Below are 20,768 nucleotides of genomic sequence, written 5' to 3'. Positions count from 1 at the left end.
TATACATATGCTGGTGTGTTTTAATGGTCTCCCAATGGTTTCTGAGGCTTCATTCATTTTTTATTCATAAAGGATGGGATAAAAAGAGAATGTGTTCATTCTTGAGCTACTCCACCTTGTCTCCTGTTAAAAGTCAAGTTTATGATAGGTATAAGCATGTAATTATTTCTTCTTATATTAGTCTCTAGTTAATGTTTAGTCATTCAGTCATGTCTTGAGTCTTGGCGAGCCTATGGACTGTAGCCTGCCAGGCTCTTCTGTCCCTGGGATTTCCCAGGGAAAAATACTGGAGTGAGTTGCCATTTCCTTCTCCAGGGGATCTTTCTGACCCAGGAATCTAACCCATGCATCCCGCATTGGTAGGCAGATTCTTTACCACTGAGCCGCTGGGGAAGCCCATGGTTGATATTAGTGGAAGTTAAATTTTTGACATAATAAACTTGAGTTTTCTTTTTAAATCCTTTTGTTTTTTAAATAAAGGAAATCAAGATACTACATTTTGCAGCCATCTGTCCTCCCATTTGTAACTGACAGATTGCATTTAACACATGGAAACTGGAAAACTGCTTGCCTTTAAAAACGGTCTATTTACATTTGAAAACTTGAATTTTCTTGATTATGATAAAGTTACTGCTTAAAATAATTATTGTGTTTTTTTTTTCTTCAAAAAATTGAAGTATAGTTGAGTATGGTTATCTGTAAGCTCAGATGCCTTAGATACTCCTAAAAGTAAAAGCACCTTTATCTTTTTGTTTTAAGGGAAAGCAAAAACAAATCATTTTGTTTTAAAGGATTATCCTTAAAAAACATGAATATTACTCAGATCTGTAATTTAAAGTCAGATTGTCTTAAACTTCCATCTTTTTTTCACCATAATACATGGCTCAGGAATCAAATACGGTGAATTGGCACTTAGATGTAAACATATTGGTCTCAAAAAAAAACTAGCTTGATCTGTTTTTTGCCTCTCTGTTCTTTCTGTTCAGGTTTTGTTGATTTCTCCTGATTTTATAGTGTCTTTGTGTGTGTGTTAGTCTCTCAGTCATCTCCAACTCTTTGTGACCCCATGGACTGTAGCCTGCCAGGCTTCTCTGTCCATGGAATTCTCCAGGCAAGAGTACTGGAGTGGATTGCCATTCCCTTCTCCAGAGGAACTTCCAAACCCAGGGATCAAACCCTGGTCTCCTGCATCATAGGCAGATTCTTTACCATTTGAGCTACAGGGAAGTCTATACTGTCTTTAGGAATATATAAAAATGAGCCTAGAGGGAATATTGTCATATTGAGAATCTCATTCTTTAATATATGGAATTCCCTGGTGGCCAAGTGTTTAGGACTCCAGGCTTTCACTGCCATGGTCTGGGTTCAGTCACTAGTCAGGACACTGAGATCCCACAGGTAGTGATGTGGCCAAAAATAATAAATAAAAAATCACAAATTTCATTACACATACAACTTTAAAAATTTTATAATATGAATGAATGCCTGTATTACATAAATGTTGGCTCTTCTTAGCATTTAATCCAAACAATCTAAGATGTTCAGTATGATTTTCTATAATACTGTTACTATCTGTTTATTACTCAAATTTGGAATAAAACAATGTCAAATTTAAAGTAAAAGAATAGTAACCCAAGCTTGAGTAAGATGTTAATAATGAATATTTCAGTGTCTTGATCATAAAGTTATTCTTTAATAATACACTGTTATTTAGACATCCTCTGTTTTGCTCAATGTTGTTGTATTTTTCCTATCTTTGACCAGAAATACCAAGCAGAAGCGTTTAAAATCTCAGACAAAAGTAATTTCTGAGTTCGTAGGTTCTCCTATCCAGCCTACCTCAAGTAGGGCAACTTACTCCGCAAGCCACAAGACAACTGCTAGTGTCTCTTCAGGTGTTACTTCTGGTGACTCTTCAGATTCAGCAGCATCATCAGAAAGAATGAGAAGAAATAGACCTGTCACTCTGACAAATGGTTCTACATTATCTGGTGAGAAATGGAATGTTATGTGTTCACCTGTTGAGCACTCAAGTTTATAACACTGCTAGTTACTATGGATTTTGAGGAAAGAATAAAGAAGTAAGATATGGTCTTGATATTCAAGGAACGTAAAATTTAACAGAAGAGACATAAGTAACACATGGAATAATTATATTTGATAATTGCTGTTCTTTGCAAATGGTGTGGCCACATTTTAAGCAAATTTGAATCCTTCAGGTTTTAAATAATGTGATATAAATATCATACTTTGTGTACAAAATTTGACATGGAAAAATTTCTTTAAATCATGTAAGTTTAAGGCTTGATGACTGGAAAATAAAAAATACTGTTTATTTTATTAACATTTGGTGGTATAACTGTAGCTGACACAGACTGTGAACATCCTGTGAATGAGGTTGTGTTATGTACATACTTGAGTTTGTTCTGAGTGATTTTGGTGACTTGTCATGATAGTATAGTGGTTACTGTTGTGATTTAAAACAGTAGGATCAGACAAGTAGAATGCAGCCTTAGTTAGAGACTGGCAAGCCTTACAGTACTTAATAAGGTCCCTTGTTTTGAGGGAATCACATGACAAATTTTGTCTCAGGAGGATGAATGAGTTTGACAGTGATACATGGGGAAGGAGAAGAATCTGGAAACACAGTCAGCATGATGGGACGTGGAATGCAGAAGTTGGCACATACACATTCCTCTATCAGCCACTTTCTTCTTTGACATAGAATTGGGTTGTATTATGGAGCACGATTTAGTCCTTTAACAATATGTTCCCACTCATTTTGATGGAATATTTGTTTTGTGATAGACATGCTGGGTGAAGGAACAGGAAATTTGGTTTCCTATCTTACTCATCTCACACCTTTTCTACCTTTGTGTGTGTGTGTCGCATGTTGAAATGCTCTTTCTTGAGCTTGGAAGCATGTGTGGTACAAAGATGCTGTTAGGAACAACTGCTAGAGATAGAGACCTGAAAGCCTGCTAAAATATTGGACTCGAAGTGACTGTCTTTTCTATAGGAAATACTTGTTTCAAAACAGAAGCAGGAAGAAGCCCCACTATTGTGGAGCTTGTTAAAATTTTAATGAAAGCTTGTTTATAAAATATCAGTATATAAACTTATTTTCTGAATCTAAATCAGTATTCATATGTTACTTTCAGAAATAAGAGAACAAACTCAAATTCTGATTATGTACCTTTTAATATTATCAGCTATTCTTTGAAAGTTTTTAAAAATATACTCACTTCTAAGTGTTTTAAGAATCTGCCTTTAGTCTGTTGTTACAAAATAACTGCTTACTGTGTAAAGATAGGAGTGTATATGTAATGAACTGTTGATGCTTCATTTTCCTTAGAAAGTGAAATGGAAGATTCTTTAGGTACCTCTTCATCATCTTCAGCTTCAAATAGTTCTGAGGAAAGCAAGGAGAGTCCAAGAGCTCGAGACTCCTCCTCCCGTAGTGGGCTAGCCAGGAGCAGCAACCTCAGGGTGACCAGGACCAGAGCTGCACAGAGAAAAACTGGTGAGAAGAGGCTCAATGTACTGGGAGAAATGTGTGTCAAGAGAACCCAAAAGCTAAATAAATATTGAATGCTTTATTTACCTGACGCATCTGCACATGATTACATGTCCTTTATGCTTTTTTTCTCTTGAGACATAATTGACATAAAATATATTAATTTCATGTGTACAGTGTAATTGACTTGACATTTGTGTACTTGACAGAATGATTACCACAGAATGTTTAGTTACCATGTGCCACCATGCATAGTCAGAAAATTCTCTTTTTTCTTGTGATGAAGACTTTTTAAGATATACTCTTAGCAACTTTAAAATATGCAGTGCCATATTAACTCCGCTTGCCATGTTGTACATTGTGTCTCCATGATTTATTTATTTTATAACTGGAAGTTTGTACCTTTAGACTCCATTCACCCATTTTACCCACTCCCTATCCACCCTCCCCCTGGCAACCACCAGTCTGTTTTCTGGTGGCGCATGTTTTGTTTAGTTTTTGTAGATTCCACATATAAGTATAGATTCCACTTAAACATAGGGTATTTGTTTTTCTGTCTGACTTATTTCACTTCGCATAGTGCCCTCAAGGTCTATCCATGTTGTCGCAAATGGCAAGAATCCATTCTTTTTTGTGGCTGAATAGTATTCCTGTTTGTATAGATGTGTGCTTGTTATCTTCTTTATCCATTCATCCATATGGAAATAACACTTAAGTTGTTTCCAAATCTCGGCTGTTGTAAATAATGCTGCAGTCAGCATTGGGGTTGCATGTATCTTTTCAAATTCATGTTTTTGTTTTCTTTGGGTAAACAGCCAGAATTGGAATTGTTGGATCATATAATTTTTGAAGACCAACCATATTGTTTTCTATTGTGGCTACACCAGTTTTCCCAACAACAGTGCACAAGGGTTTTCTTTTCTTTCAAATCCTCACCAACACTTGTTATTTCTTGTCTTTCTGATAATAGCTGTTCTAACAGATGTGAAGTGGTACTTCATTCTGGTTTTGACTTGCATTTTCCTGATGATCAGTGATGCTGAGTGTCTTTTCACGTGCCTGTTGGCCATCTGTATGTCTTCTATGGAAAAATGCCTATTCAGATTCTCTGCCCATTTTTAAATTGATCTTTTTTTTGGCAGGGGGGTTGTTGAGTTGAATGAGTTCTCTGTATATTCTGGATATTAACCCCTGATCAAATATATATTTTTGCAAATATTTTCTCCTTTTCAGTGGGTTGCCATTGCATTTTGTTGATGATTTCCTTTACTGTGCAGAAGCGGGTTAGTTTGATGTAGTCCTGCTTGTTTGTTTTTGTTTTCATTGCTTTTGCTTTTGGAATCAGATGTAAAAAATCATTGCCAAGACCAATGTCAAGGATCTTTCTGCCTATATTTTCTTCTAGTTTTGTGGTTTCAGGTCTTTATATTCTTTAATCCACCTTGAGTTAATTTTGTATAAGATACAGAATAAGATATAGTATATCTTATGGTATAAGATAGTAGTCTAGTTCATTATTTTGCATGTGACTTGTCTAGTTTCCCAACACTATTTATTGACAAGATTGTCCTTTTCCATTTTATATTCTTGGCTCCTTTGTCTTAAATTAATTGACCATCTGTGCTTGGGTTATTTCTGGATTCTTTTCTGTTCTACCCTTTAAACTTTTAAATTTAGACAGGTGTAATCTGTTTTGACATTAAAAGAATAAGGAACATTAGTACTAAAATAATGAAGTCATTTAAAATTGTTGGAATAAGGAAGGCCTTTCTAATCTAACTGTTACTTTATTTTTAGGTCCAGTTTCTTTAGAAAATGGATGTGGCAGAAAAGCCACTAGGAAGAGAGTCTATTTAAGTGACTCAGATAACAATTCTTTGGCGACTGGTGAAAGTGTAAAAGTGAGAGCTGGAAATAACCGGAAAGTGCTACGAAAATGTGCTGCTGTGGCTGCCAATAAAATCAAGTTAATGAGTGATGTAGAGGAGAATTCTACCTCTGAAAGTGTCTGTTCTGGCCGTAAGCTGCCCCACCGCAATGCTTCTGCTGTAGCTAGAAAAAAATTATTACATAATTCTGAGGATGACCAGAGCTTGAAGTCAGAACTTGAAGAAGAGGAGCTAAAAGATCAACTATCACCATTGTCCAACTCTCTTGCTGCCCAGAATACTGAAAATGGAGATTCAGAGTCAGAAAGTGATTTACGGGTAGCCCGGAAAAATTGGCATGCTAATGGTTACAAGTCCCAAATTCCAGCAACTTCTAAAACAAAATTCCTTAAAATAGCATCTTCTGAGGAAGACTCTAAAAGTCATGATTCAGATAATGGACATAGCAGAACTGCTGGCCCATCAACATCTTTGCTGAAACTCAAGGCAGAAAGCATTTCAGAGGAAGAGGAGAAAGCAAATTCTGAAACAAGAAAATACAGCAGTAGGAAATACAGCACAGGTCGCAAGAATGCTCCTTTCCTTAAAAAAGCAAAGCTCTTCAGTGATTCAGAGGACTCTGAGTCTGACAAAGAAGATGGACAAGACAGATGTCATAAGATGGAAATGAACCCGAGTTCAGGGAATGTGGAATGTGAACCTGCTGCCAGATCCCAGTGTTTTTCAGATCATGTATCTGAAACTGATTTGGATTCAGATGATGACAAGAAAGCAAAAGAAAAACCAAATAGTTTTATAAAAGGTAATCAAAACATTTAATCTTGGTTCACTGCTTTTTTTTTCTATAGCATATTTTTTTTTCCCCATGAAATTTTACTTTGCTCCCTGCTTTCTTTCCATGCCATGCATTCTCCATTCATCTTTTCTCTCTGTGTGTACTGTTACTGGTTGTTGAGTACATTTAGTTTTGCTCAGGTAACAGGCAGCCTTGGCCAAAGCTATTTTTAATAGAGATTTCACTTCTTATATTGATAATGGGGATATTGTATTGGCTATGGGTTCAAGAAAAGCAGAGGCCAGCATTTATAAGCTGTTGGTGATAATAGTTTGAGAAGAGGAAGGAAAGAAAAGGGTGATTGAAAGGAATGTGGTAGGTAGTAATAATAATAGCTCACAGAACAGTTCCCAAGCTATTTGTCATCAGGATTTTTTTTCTAAATGCTTTACATTTATTTATGAACCAGTTTAGTCTTCATATCTTTTATGAGATAAGTACTATTATTATTATGTCCATTTTATTGATAATAACTCGAGTATGGAGAGTTAAGATAAATCACTGAATTGAGATTGTCCTGGTAAATGGAGAAAAATACTAGATCGGGAGGCATGTAAAGCTAAGATTAAGCGTAGTGTGTGATGCAACTTTTTAAGTTTCAGGAAGGCTGACAGTGGTTAGTTTGCATACCTTAGTGCAGTGGTGAAGAGACTAGTTTGTATTCAGGTAAATAAAATACTGTAGTGTTGAGTGTCTTGTGTATATAGATAGAAATGCATGGGGTGTTATTGATGGGCGTATGTTACACTTGTGAATGGTGCTGAGGCTGAAAAAGTCACTGTTCGAAAGTAGTAAAAGCCATCATTCACTGCCATCCTCCTTTGAAGTTAGAAGAAATGCTGGACTTAAGTTGTTTAAAACATTGAACATTTAATTCCTTTAGACTTACTCTTCTAGTAAAGATTAAAAGAGTATGCTTGATTTTTAGATTCTGCATCACAAAATCATGGACAGAGCAGGAAAGCTGCCAGGAAAAGGGTCTGTTCCAGTGACTCAGACAGCAATTCGAAGGTGGTTAAGAAAGCATCCAGAGCCAGACCAGGCCTTCTGAGAGTGCCTCGGAGGTGTGCCACCACTGCTGCCAGTCGGATCAAGCTGATGAGTGATGAGGAAGATGGCCGTGTAGACCACGTGTGCACCAGGCGCAAAAATGCAAGGAAAAAGCCCCTCCATATTGCATGTGCCCCAGCTCAGAAGATAGACAGCAATTCTGAGGGGGATGTAAACTGTGAAGTGCCAAACGAACAGAGTGGCTGTGAAGGGCAGCCACTTGATGCCGACTCAGAAGGTAGTGCAAAAAGTATCAGTCAGTCTTTAAATGAAGACTCAGACTCTGAAGGTGTGTTGAATTCAGGACACAAGAACAGGCATACCAGGAGTCTCAAAACCAGTGTTGCATCTTCTAAAACAAAGAATGCCTTGATTGTGTCTTTGGAGGAAGATTCAAAAAGCCATATTCCACGGGGTGAGATAGGTAGAAAATGTTCTTCTGAGTCAACTTTGGTGCACAAAGCTACTGCAGAGAATAACTTTGAAGAGGAACTGAACTATGGGCTACGTAGGTGGAACGGCAGGAGGCTCCGGACCTATGGGAAGGCTCCTTTCAGTAAGACAAAAGTGGTGCGGGATTCGCAGGAAGCTGCCGAGACAGAAGTAAAAAGGAAGAGACTGCAAACTGAATTGGAAAATGTGAAAGCTTCCGAAACAACAGGGAGTTCAAAGTGTGGACCAGACACTAGCCCCAAATCTGACTCAGATTTGGGATCTGCCACTGAATCAGATGCTGACTGTACAGATGATTCAAAAACCAAAAAGAGGAAAACGAAAGGGAAAGCAAAAGTAGTTAGAAAAGGTAAAACTTTTACAGCTAACGTATCTAAAACTATGAGACGACCAAGACAGAGCAAACGTCCTAGGTTAAATGTGGATGATAATGACTGGGAGGATGTGGACTATGCAAAATCTAAAAGAGTTCTTCGACGCTCAAAAATAAAGACGAGAAATCAGGGTAGAAGGACCGTGAGATACCATGATGGGGATGATGATAGGAGCTTAGAAAATGTGTTAGATTTTGATGATTGCACCTTATGACCTTGAGGAAAGACCAGTTCACTTAAAAGAGGGAATGGACTGGAATTGATAGTGAAAGCTGGCTGTTGAAATTATTTTTTTGTCCTACAATTCAGGGAATATATTTATATTTTTCTATGAAAAGTTATGAATGTGACTAAATCATGACTGTTATTTTTATTTGCACTTGCTTGCCTTTGTAGCAGCATCAGCACAGGTGCCAAAATATGCTTCATTTTGGGGGCAGATCTAACCTACTTTTGACAGTATTTAACTACACATAGCAAGAGTTTGAAATATGTTAAACACTAGACATTCTGGTTATCAGAACCAATAAGCATTACTTTTATGGTAGCAAGTGTCATACAGTTATTTTCAGAATTCGTCAAGAGGTGGTAGTTTCTAATTCCAGTCCTATTGTAGTATAAATTTCACATGACCTTTGTTTACAGATTCTTCGTAAATATTATGTTCATACTGACATAACAATTGGGGAAGGGGCGGTAACCACAATTAGTAGGCAAGGTACCTGCCACTTTTTTTCTTTCCCTGGCTACTTGAGTAGATTGCATTTTACCAGATTTTATCATTTTCATTGAAATGGTTTCCAGTTTTTCTTTCCAAGTCCTGTTGGGTCTTCTTTTTCTCTTTATTTTTAAGGAAAATATCATCTACTTTATTTTATAAACTTGAATTCATAAAGTGCTGGTAAATTATTTTTTTTTAAATGTTTGATTGTATATTTTAAATCTCTAAGGCCAGACCATAGCTAGCATTTTCTTTTAAATTGTGCACTAACAAAATATTATATAATTTGTCTTTCCAAGATCTCCTGTTTTCCATTTATGGAATTTAACCAAAATCTTGGTCTTCCATAGTCTTACTCTGTGAAATAGAGTTTGTGTGCCTTAGATTTAGATAAAGTGTGTTCTTTAATAGAGTGTACAGGGCTAAAAGAGTATTTAAATTATATGTAGTGTTCCCCCATCTCTTAAATTGTAGAGTTTTGGTAAGAGTGCAATTGCAAATCTCATTTATATAGGAAAATCCTTGTCATTCTCCATCTCTCTTAGTCTACTGCTGCCATGTGCAATCCCAAGCATTCTTTGCTGTTGCAACTAAGTATCTTTATTAGTGACCTCTAGTATAAATCTAAGAAACTGTTGTGGGAAAATAATTTTGAAATTCACTTAAAGCGTGACTTTTGCCACATCATCAAATACCATAGTACACTTATTTTCGAGCCAAATATTTTTACTTGATAGGCTGTGCTACTCCAAACAGTGTAGGTGGCCATTCCTAGCTTGTTTGTGCCTGAAGATGGACTTGACTCAAGTGGTTTACATATTTTGTAGCTAAAGGGTGTGTTACAGTACCCCCACCCTTTGTTATTTATTGGCCCTAATTGTGTTTGGTTTCAGACAAAATTAACCCTTTTCTCTCCTGTGTATCCTTAAGGTGGTAGACATTGAAAAGCATCAGACTCTGATATCAGTGTTAGAATGTTCTGAAGTGTTGGTATTTCTTGGTTCTCTATTCCAGTTGACATGGTAGAAGGTTCTTTCTCTTTCTACTCTGGTGTAAGGGGAAGGATATTCTTAGACATTACCAAGTAAGATAGGTGGTCTGCCTGCCTCTCCTTTGGTTGTTGAGAGAGCTATCACCACTTCAAAAGTATGATGCTTTCCTTCTCAAAGTTCGCGTTAACTATATTGTTGACAGATTGAGTCAGGATAATTGTCCTTGACTAGTGGCCCGAAAAAAATTAATGGAATGCTCTTTACTTCCTTAATTTTGAGAAATGGTGATAGATGTCATATCCATTAATTTATTTTAACTCTTCTTAAACTTCTCTGTTTTATATCTATTCTCAGGGTTATAACTCCATGTTTACCATCATCTGCAGAAAGGTACCAAAAAAATCCATAAACAAATATGGAATATATTCATAAATACATCAGTTCTTTTGGTAAAATGATACTTAAACCATTTAGGCTTCATCAGTAGAACTGTTCTTAACTTTTGGACTGAACTGATTGGCTGGTCAGCCAGTTCCTAATTTTTCATTTTGTCCAAAATGGTTAGACCCTTGTGTGTAGAAGCAGAATTTTTGTTTCATCTGACAAAAAACCAAAAACACAACAAGTAAGAATTGGCCTGGTGACTTTGAAAACATGGTTGACAATGGTAGCTTCTCAAGTTCTGAAATAAAACTAAGGGATTATAGAGAGAATCATTTTTATGGATTTTTTTGGTCATGGTGCTATTCCTAAGGTTAACTTTGAATATGTGACACACACTTCTAAGTACCCTTAAGGAAAATTAATAAATAATTAATAGTTCAAAATGTTTACACTGAGCACTAGAACATGTTTGACCTTTTTTTTTTTTTTTTTTCTATTTCTCTTTTTGCAAAATGAGCAGGGATTTAATGCACAGATGTACTTTAATAAGTTTGGGATCAGTTTGTATTTTTCCTGTGAAAAAAGATAAAAGGTTACAAGTGGAATGTGAACTGATCCAGAAGTAAGTGCTAGAGCTTTCCATTGCACTTGAAATAACTAAATGATGTATATGAAGAAGAAAAGACTACTGTGGTTGTGTATGTCCAGAGTCCTATGATTTTATTCATTTATGGTTTAAAAAAAGGTTTGAGGTTATTTAGATTGGAGTTTTGATTCCTTTTAAGGATTAATTTTACCAAGCATATTAAGACAAAAAGATTTCAAACATAAAAATAGGTGAAGTTTAAAAAGCTTCCCCCCACCCATTTCCTCCTTATTTAAAAAGGGTATATTGACAATGTATAGTAACTTCCGAATAAAAGGAAAACTTTATTCCATTTTCAGATAATTCCTAGGGTAATCATTCTCCCTTGTGCCCTTTTTTTTTTTCTTCTAATTTTAGGGGATTAGATCCTTTGTCAGTTTAGTAATCCTCAAAAGAATGATGCATTTATTTACTCACAACCTCTGTGTTAAAACATAAAAGTTTCTTCCAAGAATCGTTGAGTTGTACCTAAAAAGAAAATTAGTTTTATAATAAGAAATGGGGTGAAAGAACTTATGTTTTAGGTAAATGGAAAAAGGAGACATAAACCAATAAACTTAGCACCTGAAGGTACTACTGTCCAAAAATAAGAATAAAATACATCACTAAATCCTTCACACTCCATTGGCTGATGATCTCTTAAGTAAAATTTTTATTTAGAGTAACGTGGGTCCATACTGTGTTCCTTTGTCCCTCTTCTAGCCTTTTTTCTTTAGAATAATCAGAACACAGAATTTATTAAGTTCACTGTATGGTATTAAGAACTGAAATGGAAGGACTTTATTAATCTCTTCTGTCAGTACAAATTTAATTTGTGTTACCTGGGGGAAAAAATGAGAAGTTTTGTATATCAGATTGCAAGAACATTGTTAAAGGTACATACAGTATTTTTGGTTTTCCTTTCTAGTCAATTGTATTTGTTTTTTGAGTAATATTTAAATGGCTAGAAAAGGTCTTTTTGCCTTCCCTTTTTATAGCTGAAATGCCATCTCCATTCTTCTCATTGGTATTAAGTCAGTAAACTTACCGTATCAGGTATCTTGTAGTTGTCACCAAATCCTTTAGTTCATACATTGTATGGAAATTACAGTTCAGTTATTCTAGTATGATGGAGTGTAACAAAGCACCTTCATTGTAGAAGAACTTTTTGTCTGTTAATTATTTAAGTTATATTTCTCACCTTCTGTGGGTATCAGGAAATAATAAAGCAGAAACCCTAAGAAAATTGCAACCTAACAGAATAAGACTGTCTCTATTTGGGAACATACAGATCAGACCAAATATATTTGTCAAAGCTAGGGAAGAAAATGAAGCATTGTGGAAAAATCTAGTCCAACTAGGTTAGTATTATCAAATTGTGAATTTAATGGAAAGGATTGAAATGTAAAAAATATAATGATGAGGGCTGTGTTGTCTTTTCTCACAGTTTAAGGAAAATCTTATAACTTTTAAAAAATGATAGATGTTGCCTAAGGATACATGGGAATTCTCAAATTTAAGAGAAATTTTTACCAATCACTCATAAGCCAAACTGGTTTCTAATACATTGCTAATTTGGTTAAAAAAAAAAAAAAATCAAGGCTCTTACTTGGTGTCTGTTCAAGGATTGTGTGTGGATTTGATGGAGGGAGGCGGGTAGGGGTGCTCGGCGTTGGAGTCCTGCAGACTCCAGGCTCTGTCTCTGGCAGCATGTAAGTAACTTCAGACTGTTTGTAAAGACTGATTATTTCGTTGAATTATCAGTGCTACAGCATATTGTCTTGTCATACTTTAGTTTTTTAAGTTAACTTTAAGGTAAGTTTGATCATTTATTAAAATCTTCAGTGGAAATTCAGACTGTAAAGAGGCAGTCTGACAATTGAATGAGATGGCACAGACTGTGTGGACTGCAGCAGCCAGCCTACCCTTGGTTCCACAAGGAAAATTATTTAGAAGTTGTTAACCTTTTTCGATTAGTGATTACATGTTAAAGAAATTTTTAATTTTTAATAGGTTAAAGTTTATTTTCTAAGTTTTGATCCATACTTATTTGGTTCACCTGTAAAATTCTAACCACTTAACTGGAGCTTGTCAAAAATGCAAATCTTTAGTTTTCTGCCTCCATTTGAGATCTGTACTTGTAACTTTTTAAAATTAGCTCATTACCACGTCAGAATCTGCATTGTCAACTAGGAACTCGTTTTTTATTCAACTAACTGAAGTAGTAAAATATAACAAATTTAATAGTCATTATAATTACAAGTAAAGGCTTTTTTTTTTAAACTACTACAAGCCGCCTAGCTGGTTGATTGTGTGAGGTCTGCACCATCTAGTTCCCCCTGCAACTCTTTCACCTCTGGATTTAAGCAGCTCTCCACCCTGTGTCCATCTGTGATCTCTTCTCCTGCAGGCAGAATGCAGGACTCCCACATTTGGTGTGAGTCAGAGCCTGGAGGGAGACGTGCTTGAAAGGGGGCTGCCTTCTAGCTGTCGGTGGCCCCATTGCTTTTCATTTGTAAACTAATAAAGCAGATTGAAAAACCCAGTATTTACTTCTGATATCATCTTATCCTGCCTGCATTAGTCTGAAATGATCCATGTCCTAACAAATTAAGCAGATTAAGATCCCTGAATTCATACTTCATAGGTTTTTTAGATTTTTAGAAAAAGTTGCAATAGCCATCACAACTCATGTGAGAATCATTAAAAATGATTATCAATTGTTTCTAGAGATAAAATTATAGGGAGCTAGATTAGCTGTAGATGCAAAACACATCAAGGTTCTGTGTACCCATCATTGAGTGAATTGAAGACTTAAGGCCATTTATTCAACCACAGAAGTGACCAAACTACTGGAGAACAACCCTAGGTTACAGAATTATTTAACAGTCTCTTGACCTGACACTGCCATACCATTGACTTCTCAGTGTTACCATCTCCCCTGAAAAAAAATGTTAAACCCTGTGAGTTACAGAAAACCCTCTTCTACAGCCCGTCTCTAGTGAGACTTCCAGGTTATGGGGTATTTGGAGACTTATACTGTGGGGAATATCAGTAAATGTTATTTGCTTCCAGAGTTTTGGTCATTGCCTATCAGTGAAGGTCAGACGATGAAGAAAAGAAAGGCCATCTCAAAGTCTGCTCTGATGAGAGGCTTGCTGGAGAGAGGTTACTATTTGCAACTAAAATGTTTTCCCTTTATAGGAGTTTGATTTACCCACAATCATAGTGACCAATAGTTGTCTGTACTTAAGTATATGAAATAGGCCAGTATATTATTTTTACTTTGACTCAGACATTTTCTTATATTTTTCCATTCTCAAATTTGTTTCTAATTCTCTCAGTTTAAATGCTGATAAGAATACAATTGTTTATGCTTCTATAGCAATGATGTAAAGTTTACTTCAGATCTAGGACTACAATTTTGTGTTACAAAGTATCATAATTGGAATATGAATAATCCTTCAGAAACTAGAGATTGTTGCTTTGAATCAAAACTAGCATGTCTACATCCAGATTTCTATTCACTACAGACCATATTAGAATACATAGTGATCTGTGAGTTCTATTTTAAAGTGGTCATCTCAATAAACTGTGACAGAGCCCTACTAAAGATGTAAATTGTCACTGTATTAACGAAGTTTTTATTATACCCAAATAAGGAGTCATTTAATGAAAGGCAACAATGCCTCAAGCACTCAGTGACCATTCCAACACCCGTGGCTGACCAAAGACCACCTGGGATGGTAGGACTTGCGGGGTTGTGCTGGTTGGTTAGTATTAAATGGCACTCACATTATCATTAGAGAAGTATCCTCCAAAAATTTTAAGCTTATACCCTAATAAATATATATTGAACTTCTAACCCTGAATTAGTCTGTCTATATATTTCTAAAAACTAGTTTTCTCAGAATAAAGCACTTGATAATTTACCAAGTTCTCAGTAATAAAATTGACACTGACTTACATGTATTACTGTTTTAAAAAATTCCCCACACTGTCATTCTGTGTTCCTCAGATTGTTTTTATCTTGATGACATTCCCATGTTATGGTTTAACCCTTTAGAGATTTCAGCTTAATTGAGTTGGAAATACCTTATACAATATAACTTAATCCTGTGTCCTCTCCCCTCTAATAGTTCATCTTTCCTTAAAGCATTTTACAGACTAGTTACAGTTCCTTCTGTAGAATCTTTTCCCTTATTTTGGATTACAAATGTCTTAAGAGTTGGTACTTACTAGGTTTCTAAGGTGTCAGTGTAAGTACTTTCGTCACAACACTGAAAAGGAATTAGTTGCTGCAGCTTCAATCATTTTGTCTCAGAAATTTAGTGTAGTAGGATTTTATATATACAAATCCACTGGATATGTTGGGAATGAACTAATTGTATATTTTTAATATTTTTCCAACATGCAAATGGACACAGTTTGTTGACTGATAATAACATATCCTCATTTTACTGTAAAGTAGAAATTTCACCTTAATTTTACCATGTATTTTTTAAAACTATTCATCTGTTGTTGCATATTCTAGCATTTGCTTAATGTGCTGAAGATTCACTCTGAATCTAGGATTGATTTGAGGACAGTAGTTTATAATTTTAAAATTCCTAAGAAAACATTTTTTGAAATGGTAATACCACTTTTAAGCCTCTCCTCCGTTCACTCCCCAACTTCCTGTGCAGCGACTCCAGAGCCCAACCAAGGCAAGGTTGGGGGGCGCCTTATGGGGGGCCCTGCTGAGCAGCTCAGCCCGCTAAAATGCCATTTTTGCAATGCCTTGTGACTGATGTCTTTAGAAATGGAATTTTCACTGTAAAAACAAGTGAATCATGTAATTTTGGTAAAAAGGACTGAAGCATTTGTGGGAAATTGCTTTTAGCAAAGTAGTTCCTAGCCAACTATGGGAGAACTTTCGTGGGTCTTGGAGGAAACAAAAGCACATCTTTGAAATGCATGTCATAGATTTAAGGTAAACTCTGAAGAGTTAATTTTGAGGTTTTAAGGCTTAGCTCATCACCCTCTCTGTTGTTAACGAACTTGTCAATCCACAGAAGTCATTTTCACCTGTACTCATTTGCCCTTGATCACAGTTAAATGTCTCCCTTCACAAAGGAAAAACGAAGAAGGCTGGTAGTTTGTAGTTTCACTGCTACAGAGTAACTGCTGACCCCTGGGAAGACCCTTATTTTCTATCCTTAGCAGTGAAAAGGAAGTGAGTCCCAGATGATGTGTGGTTATTTCAGTGGCTGCAGACTGTCCTTAGCAAATGCTGAGTGGAAACCTGAGATAGCATCCTACACGCTCACCCCCAGCAAGACTTGTGCCCCTTGAAGACAGTCTTAGATAGTTTGGCTCTTAATGGCAGCAAGACTAGATTGCCAACAGATAAGGCCTGACATTCAGGGGCTAATGAACTTCAGGTGCATTTTTATCAAGAAATACTAGTGCCCAAGAAACAGTGCTAGTTAAGTTTGTATTTGAAATGTGAAAACCTGGCTTTCAGATATTGGCAAAAATGAAAATGATTTGAGCCCACCTAAGTAAGCACCACATGGCAGCTCTGCACAACCCCACTGTGCTCCATCGAAACTGTTGGCTGAGGCTGAGTGAAGGACTAGCCTCTGCAGAGTGCTTTCTGTCCTACCTTTTTGCTGCTGGATCCTGTCCCAGTTTCTGGTTCTCAGCTACAATAACACTTCCTTGAAAGAAGTTCTCCATTGCCCCTTAGGAGGTTCAGTTTCTAGAACAAGTTCTGACAGCGGCCTGCGCTACTTCCTTAGTTCCTTACAGCAACTGCTTGTGTGTGTAGAGTTTGTGTCTTTTAGAAGCTTCAGCCTGATCCTCTCTGTGCCCCACATACACCAGCTCAGAAACTATCTGAATAGCAGTGAAACTAGGATTTAATCATTTCAAGTATATAAAATCCTGAAATTGAAAAAGACAAATCTAGGATTAAAACCACATTTCAGTTGTATAAAACCAATACACATTTCTTTTTATCTACTAGCGACCCATGTAACTTTTTTTTTGACTAAAGGAAATAACGTGTTGGAACTGAAACCTTAAAGTAGGGCTGATGCTGTGTCGTCATAGTCATGATGGCATTTCCTCCTTGTTTAGGTTCTAGGAAAATTATTTCAGAAATCCTATTGAATATTTTAAAGTAATTCAACATATGAGTATTAGAAATGATACCAAAAATTTTAAACCTACAAAGTTCTACTGTAAAAATTAAGATTTTTAAAAAGTGCTTTTTGGTGAGTGGCTTTATGACGGAGGAGCCTGGCAGGCTATACATCCATGGGGTCGCAAAGAGTCAGACACAACTGAGTGACTTCACTTTATGACCCTGAAGGGTACTTAACCCTATTCTTACAAGTCTGCTGCTTTAAGGGACAGTTATCCTTAGAGACAGTGAAGTGTGCAAGGGGCTGTAACTTCTGTCCAAGACTTGGATTTGTAGACAAGGAAGTGGAAGGTTATATCAGCGTCAAAAACGTGTAGTGTCATTGATGATGATCATTGGTTTTTCATTTAGCAATGTGAGTAGTAACACTGTCGAGGAATGTATTGTTGAGGAATGTAGTAGTAAAATCTTGTGGTACAAGATTTTTGCATTTACATGAACTTTCATTTTTCAGAATCTGTTCCTAGAGACAGAGAACCCAATACAAAAATGAGAACATGTGTGCATAATCAGAAGGATGCAGTGCCAATGCCTAGTGAGACTCTGAAAGCAAAAATGGTACCTGAGAAAGTTCCCCGCAGATGTGCTACTGTTGCTGCAAATAAAATAAAGATAATGAGTAATCTAAAGGAAACCATTTCAGGACCAGAAAATGTGTGGATTAGGAAGAGCAGCAGAAAACTGCCCCATCGAAATGCTTCTGCTGCGGCTAAGAAAAAATTACTCAATGTTTATAAAGAGGATGATACAACCATAAATTCTGAAAGTGAAAAGGAGCTAGAAGATATTAATAGAAAAATGCCCCTTTTAAGGCGTTTCAGATCCTGGAAAGAAAAAGCACAGTAGTGACTATGAAAATGTAGAAGTGGAATTGAAAACCAGGGGCCACTGGCAGTTGCATTCCGCTCCTAGCTCTAACGTTGTTAACCCCTTGTTGGCACCTTCTGAGGGATTTTCTAAAAGCCATAACCCAGTGGAGCAAAGTGGGAGGAGGGCTTCCTCCTAGTCAGCCCTTGTACGGATGCATATGACAAGAGAATTCTGAGGAGGAAATAGATTGTGGAGCCTGTAGTTGGAGAGGTGGGAAGAAAAGACAAATGGCCCTGTCATGATATTATTCCTTTTCTGAAAGGAAGGGCCTTGAAGAAATCTCTCGATTCTTTAGAGGAAGAAAATGGGAAGTGTACAGGGCCGGTAGCAAAAACTTAAAGGATGAAAACATTTCAAAATCTCAACCTGATGCTAATTTTCAGGGTTCTATGTTAAGAGTATAACATTTCAGACCACCATGACTGTGGTGTCATTACTGAAATAAGGTAAAAAATAGGCACATTTCAAGAGTGAGTGCCACTGAGCCTATTGGACATTTGAGTGAAGCAAATACTAAGATCCACGCCCTATAATTCACAACCCCAAAAGTCATAAACTAGAAGGGCCTGGGGATTCCATGACGGGAATGTTGATAAATGAGTTCTGAAGTCGTGTTGGAAATAGAAAAAGTCCATTAATGTTCTTATTTTGTTTATAATACTGCAATTCGTACAGAATGATGACCACTTGATATGACGAATTCAGGGAATATATATTTTTATATGAAAGCTATGAATGTGACTATCACAACTTTTTCTCATTTTTACTTTCATGTAGCAGCATTTATAGAAATGCCAAAAATGTGCCTCACTATGAGGCAGGTCTTAGTCTTAATGAGTTAGAAAATAAAAAGTATAAAGATGGAAACAGTCATATTTTTAGATGATACTGTCACATCTTTTGTTTCTTTATAGCACCTTAAACGTTAGAACTTTATGAATATTTTGAGCAAATTTATTAGAGTCTCATCACAACAGACTTTAAAGGCAGCATGTCTGGGCTATATCAATCCTTCATTAGGATTAGAAAATCTGGTCTTGATACTATAAAGAATTTATTTGCAATGAGGTTTGTGAGTAGGTATTTGTTGAAATTAAAATCACCAGATTAAATGAACGCACTGTCAAATCTTTTTAACATAGCAACATGCTATTGGAAAAATGAACTGTTGTTTTCCCATTTAAAAGTATCTGAATATTAATATATGATTTGCATGTGTAAATCTAAAGTAAAATACAGCAATCTAAGGGTTTATGTTCCTTTTTCATTAAAAGACAATGTAATGCATTTTTTTGTTACACAGATCAACTAAAGTGTCTTATTGAGAAATTTACTTGTGGTTGCATGTCTGCTTTTAAAAAAGGCTTTTTGTTGTCACTTTCTTTTTCTTAGCATAAGCCAGAGTCTGTATTTGCTCTGTTTGTAGTATATTTTCATCTGAAATACTGATACCAGTAACTTGTTAATAGTACAGGTGAGAAAGGGAAGAATTCCTAATAAACTGCAAATATTTTTAGGTGCATGGGGTTTGATTTTTGATCTTTAATGAAATGTTTAAACCTATTTCCAGTCCCATATTTGCACTTAATTTCACAGAAATTTCTTATTGGGATATGCTATGTCCTCAACAAATGTCATAAAATGAAAATGTTAAAAATCTCAGTTAAGAGTATTTTATGCTGTTTTTTGACCATTTTAGTGTCGTGAAGATTTCATTTTGAAGTTATAATTTTCTCTGGTGGGGTTAATTTCTGTTACCACTTGAGATTGTACCATCAGCCTTCTTTCATAATGGAATCCCTTTTCTGGTTGAGTATTTGATTTGAACATATACTTGCCTTTTTTAAAGTGCTTGGCCTAAATTTATTGTAACTGCATGAAATAAGCATTTGTTTAAAATTTAATATTGTAAAAATCTCTGAAATGTATGCAGAATTTCAATCATAACTAAATGTACTATCATTACCCTATTTATGATTTTCAATCAGCTTTCCACAAGTGACTTCTTCATAATGTAATTGAAATCAAATTGAAGATCTTACTGGTAAAAGTGATGTGATTTTATTCAACAAAAGGACTAAGACAAAGTGGTGCCCAACTGTAGCCCAGGAGTGTTAATGTAATCTTAAAATCTTGTCTATTCTAGCTTGCTAACATAGCCAGTTTCCTAAGCGTGAACTAGATAGCTAGTCTTATTGTTTATACTATAATGTTCATATTTTGCTTCAAAACCCAATATATTATTTTGCAGTAATGTGTAAAATTGCTAAATAACTGATCTTATGGAAATGCTTTTGGTGACAGTTTCTCCACATCTAAAAGCAAAATGTTTCTAGCAACAGATTTGTGATTTTTTTCTAATCTCAAGAGGCTTCCCCGACCCCATATTAGTACTTAACTTTGTGACTATTTATTGATAGGGTTCCAGAATGTAAGCAAATGCCCTCTAGTTTCAGCACAACTGAATGTAGGTAAATGGATTTTTTTTCCGTTGCAATATTGTATATTTTCACTTAAGCTATGGTATAGTGTCACTTCTCTCCTGCATGGATTAGTGCTGTTAAATAATGAAAGATGAGAACCAATTCAAAAATAATTACATACGTTTCTTATTAATGAAAGGCTATTTAAAACGAAATTTTGTACCAGAGATGGCCAAGTTTTAAAAAAGAAGCAACTATTTTTGCATTCTCATGAAATCTTTCAGATCATCAGCTTTTGAAATGTGAATTCCTATTGCCAGAGTAAAAGCTCATTTTTCCAACACCGCGAAGCACTGTATTTTTTCCTGCCTGTCCATCCGCCCTCTGTCCACTGTCCCGAGGACGCGCCGGGCCGGGCCGGCACCTACCTGGGGCGGTCGCGGTT

The 20,768-nt window shown here is 36.1% G+C and overlaps 1 protein-coding gene across 1 annotated transcript in view; it reads left to right on the top strand.

The window, feature by feature from the left end:
- The window catches only part of BRWD1 (bromodomain and WD repeat domain containing 1), a 123,688-nt gene extending 103,022 nt beyond the window's left edge, over positions 1-20,666 (top strand). The window contains exons 38-42 of the mRNA NM_001103174.2: positions 1,765-1,991; positions 3,356-3,523; positions 5,315-6,208; positions 7,170-8,093; positions 17,485-20,666. Of these exons, the coding sequence (NP_001096644.1) occupies positions 1,765-1,991; positions 3,356-3,523; positions 5,315-6,208; positions 7,170-8,093; positions 17,485-17,876 (2,605 nt within the window). The 3' untranslated portion in view covers positions 17,877-20,666. The remainder of the gene's footprint in view (positions 1-1,764; positions 1,992-3,355; positions 3,524-5,314; positions 6,209-7,169; positions 8,094-17,484) is intronic.
- The last annotated feature ends 102 nt before the right edge of the window (positions 20,667-20,768 follow it).

The sequence above is a fragment of the Bos taurus genome, chromosome 1 (assembly GCF_002263795.3).
Source record: "Bos taurus isolate L1 Dominette 01449 registration number 42190680 breed Hereford chromosome 1, ARS-UCD2.0, whole genome shotgun sequence".
Classification (NCBI taxonomy): domain Eukaryota; kingdom Metazoa; phylum Chordata; class Mammalia; order Artiodactyla; family Bovidae; genus Bos; species Bos taurus.
Note: the sequence above shows the minus strand (reverse complement) of the source record. Positions and strands in the feature narration are given on the sequence as shown.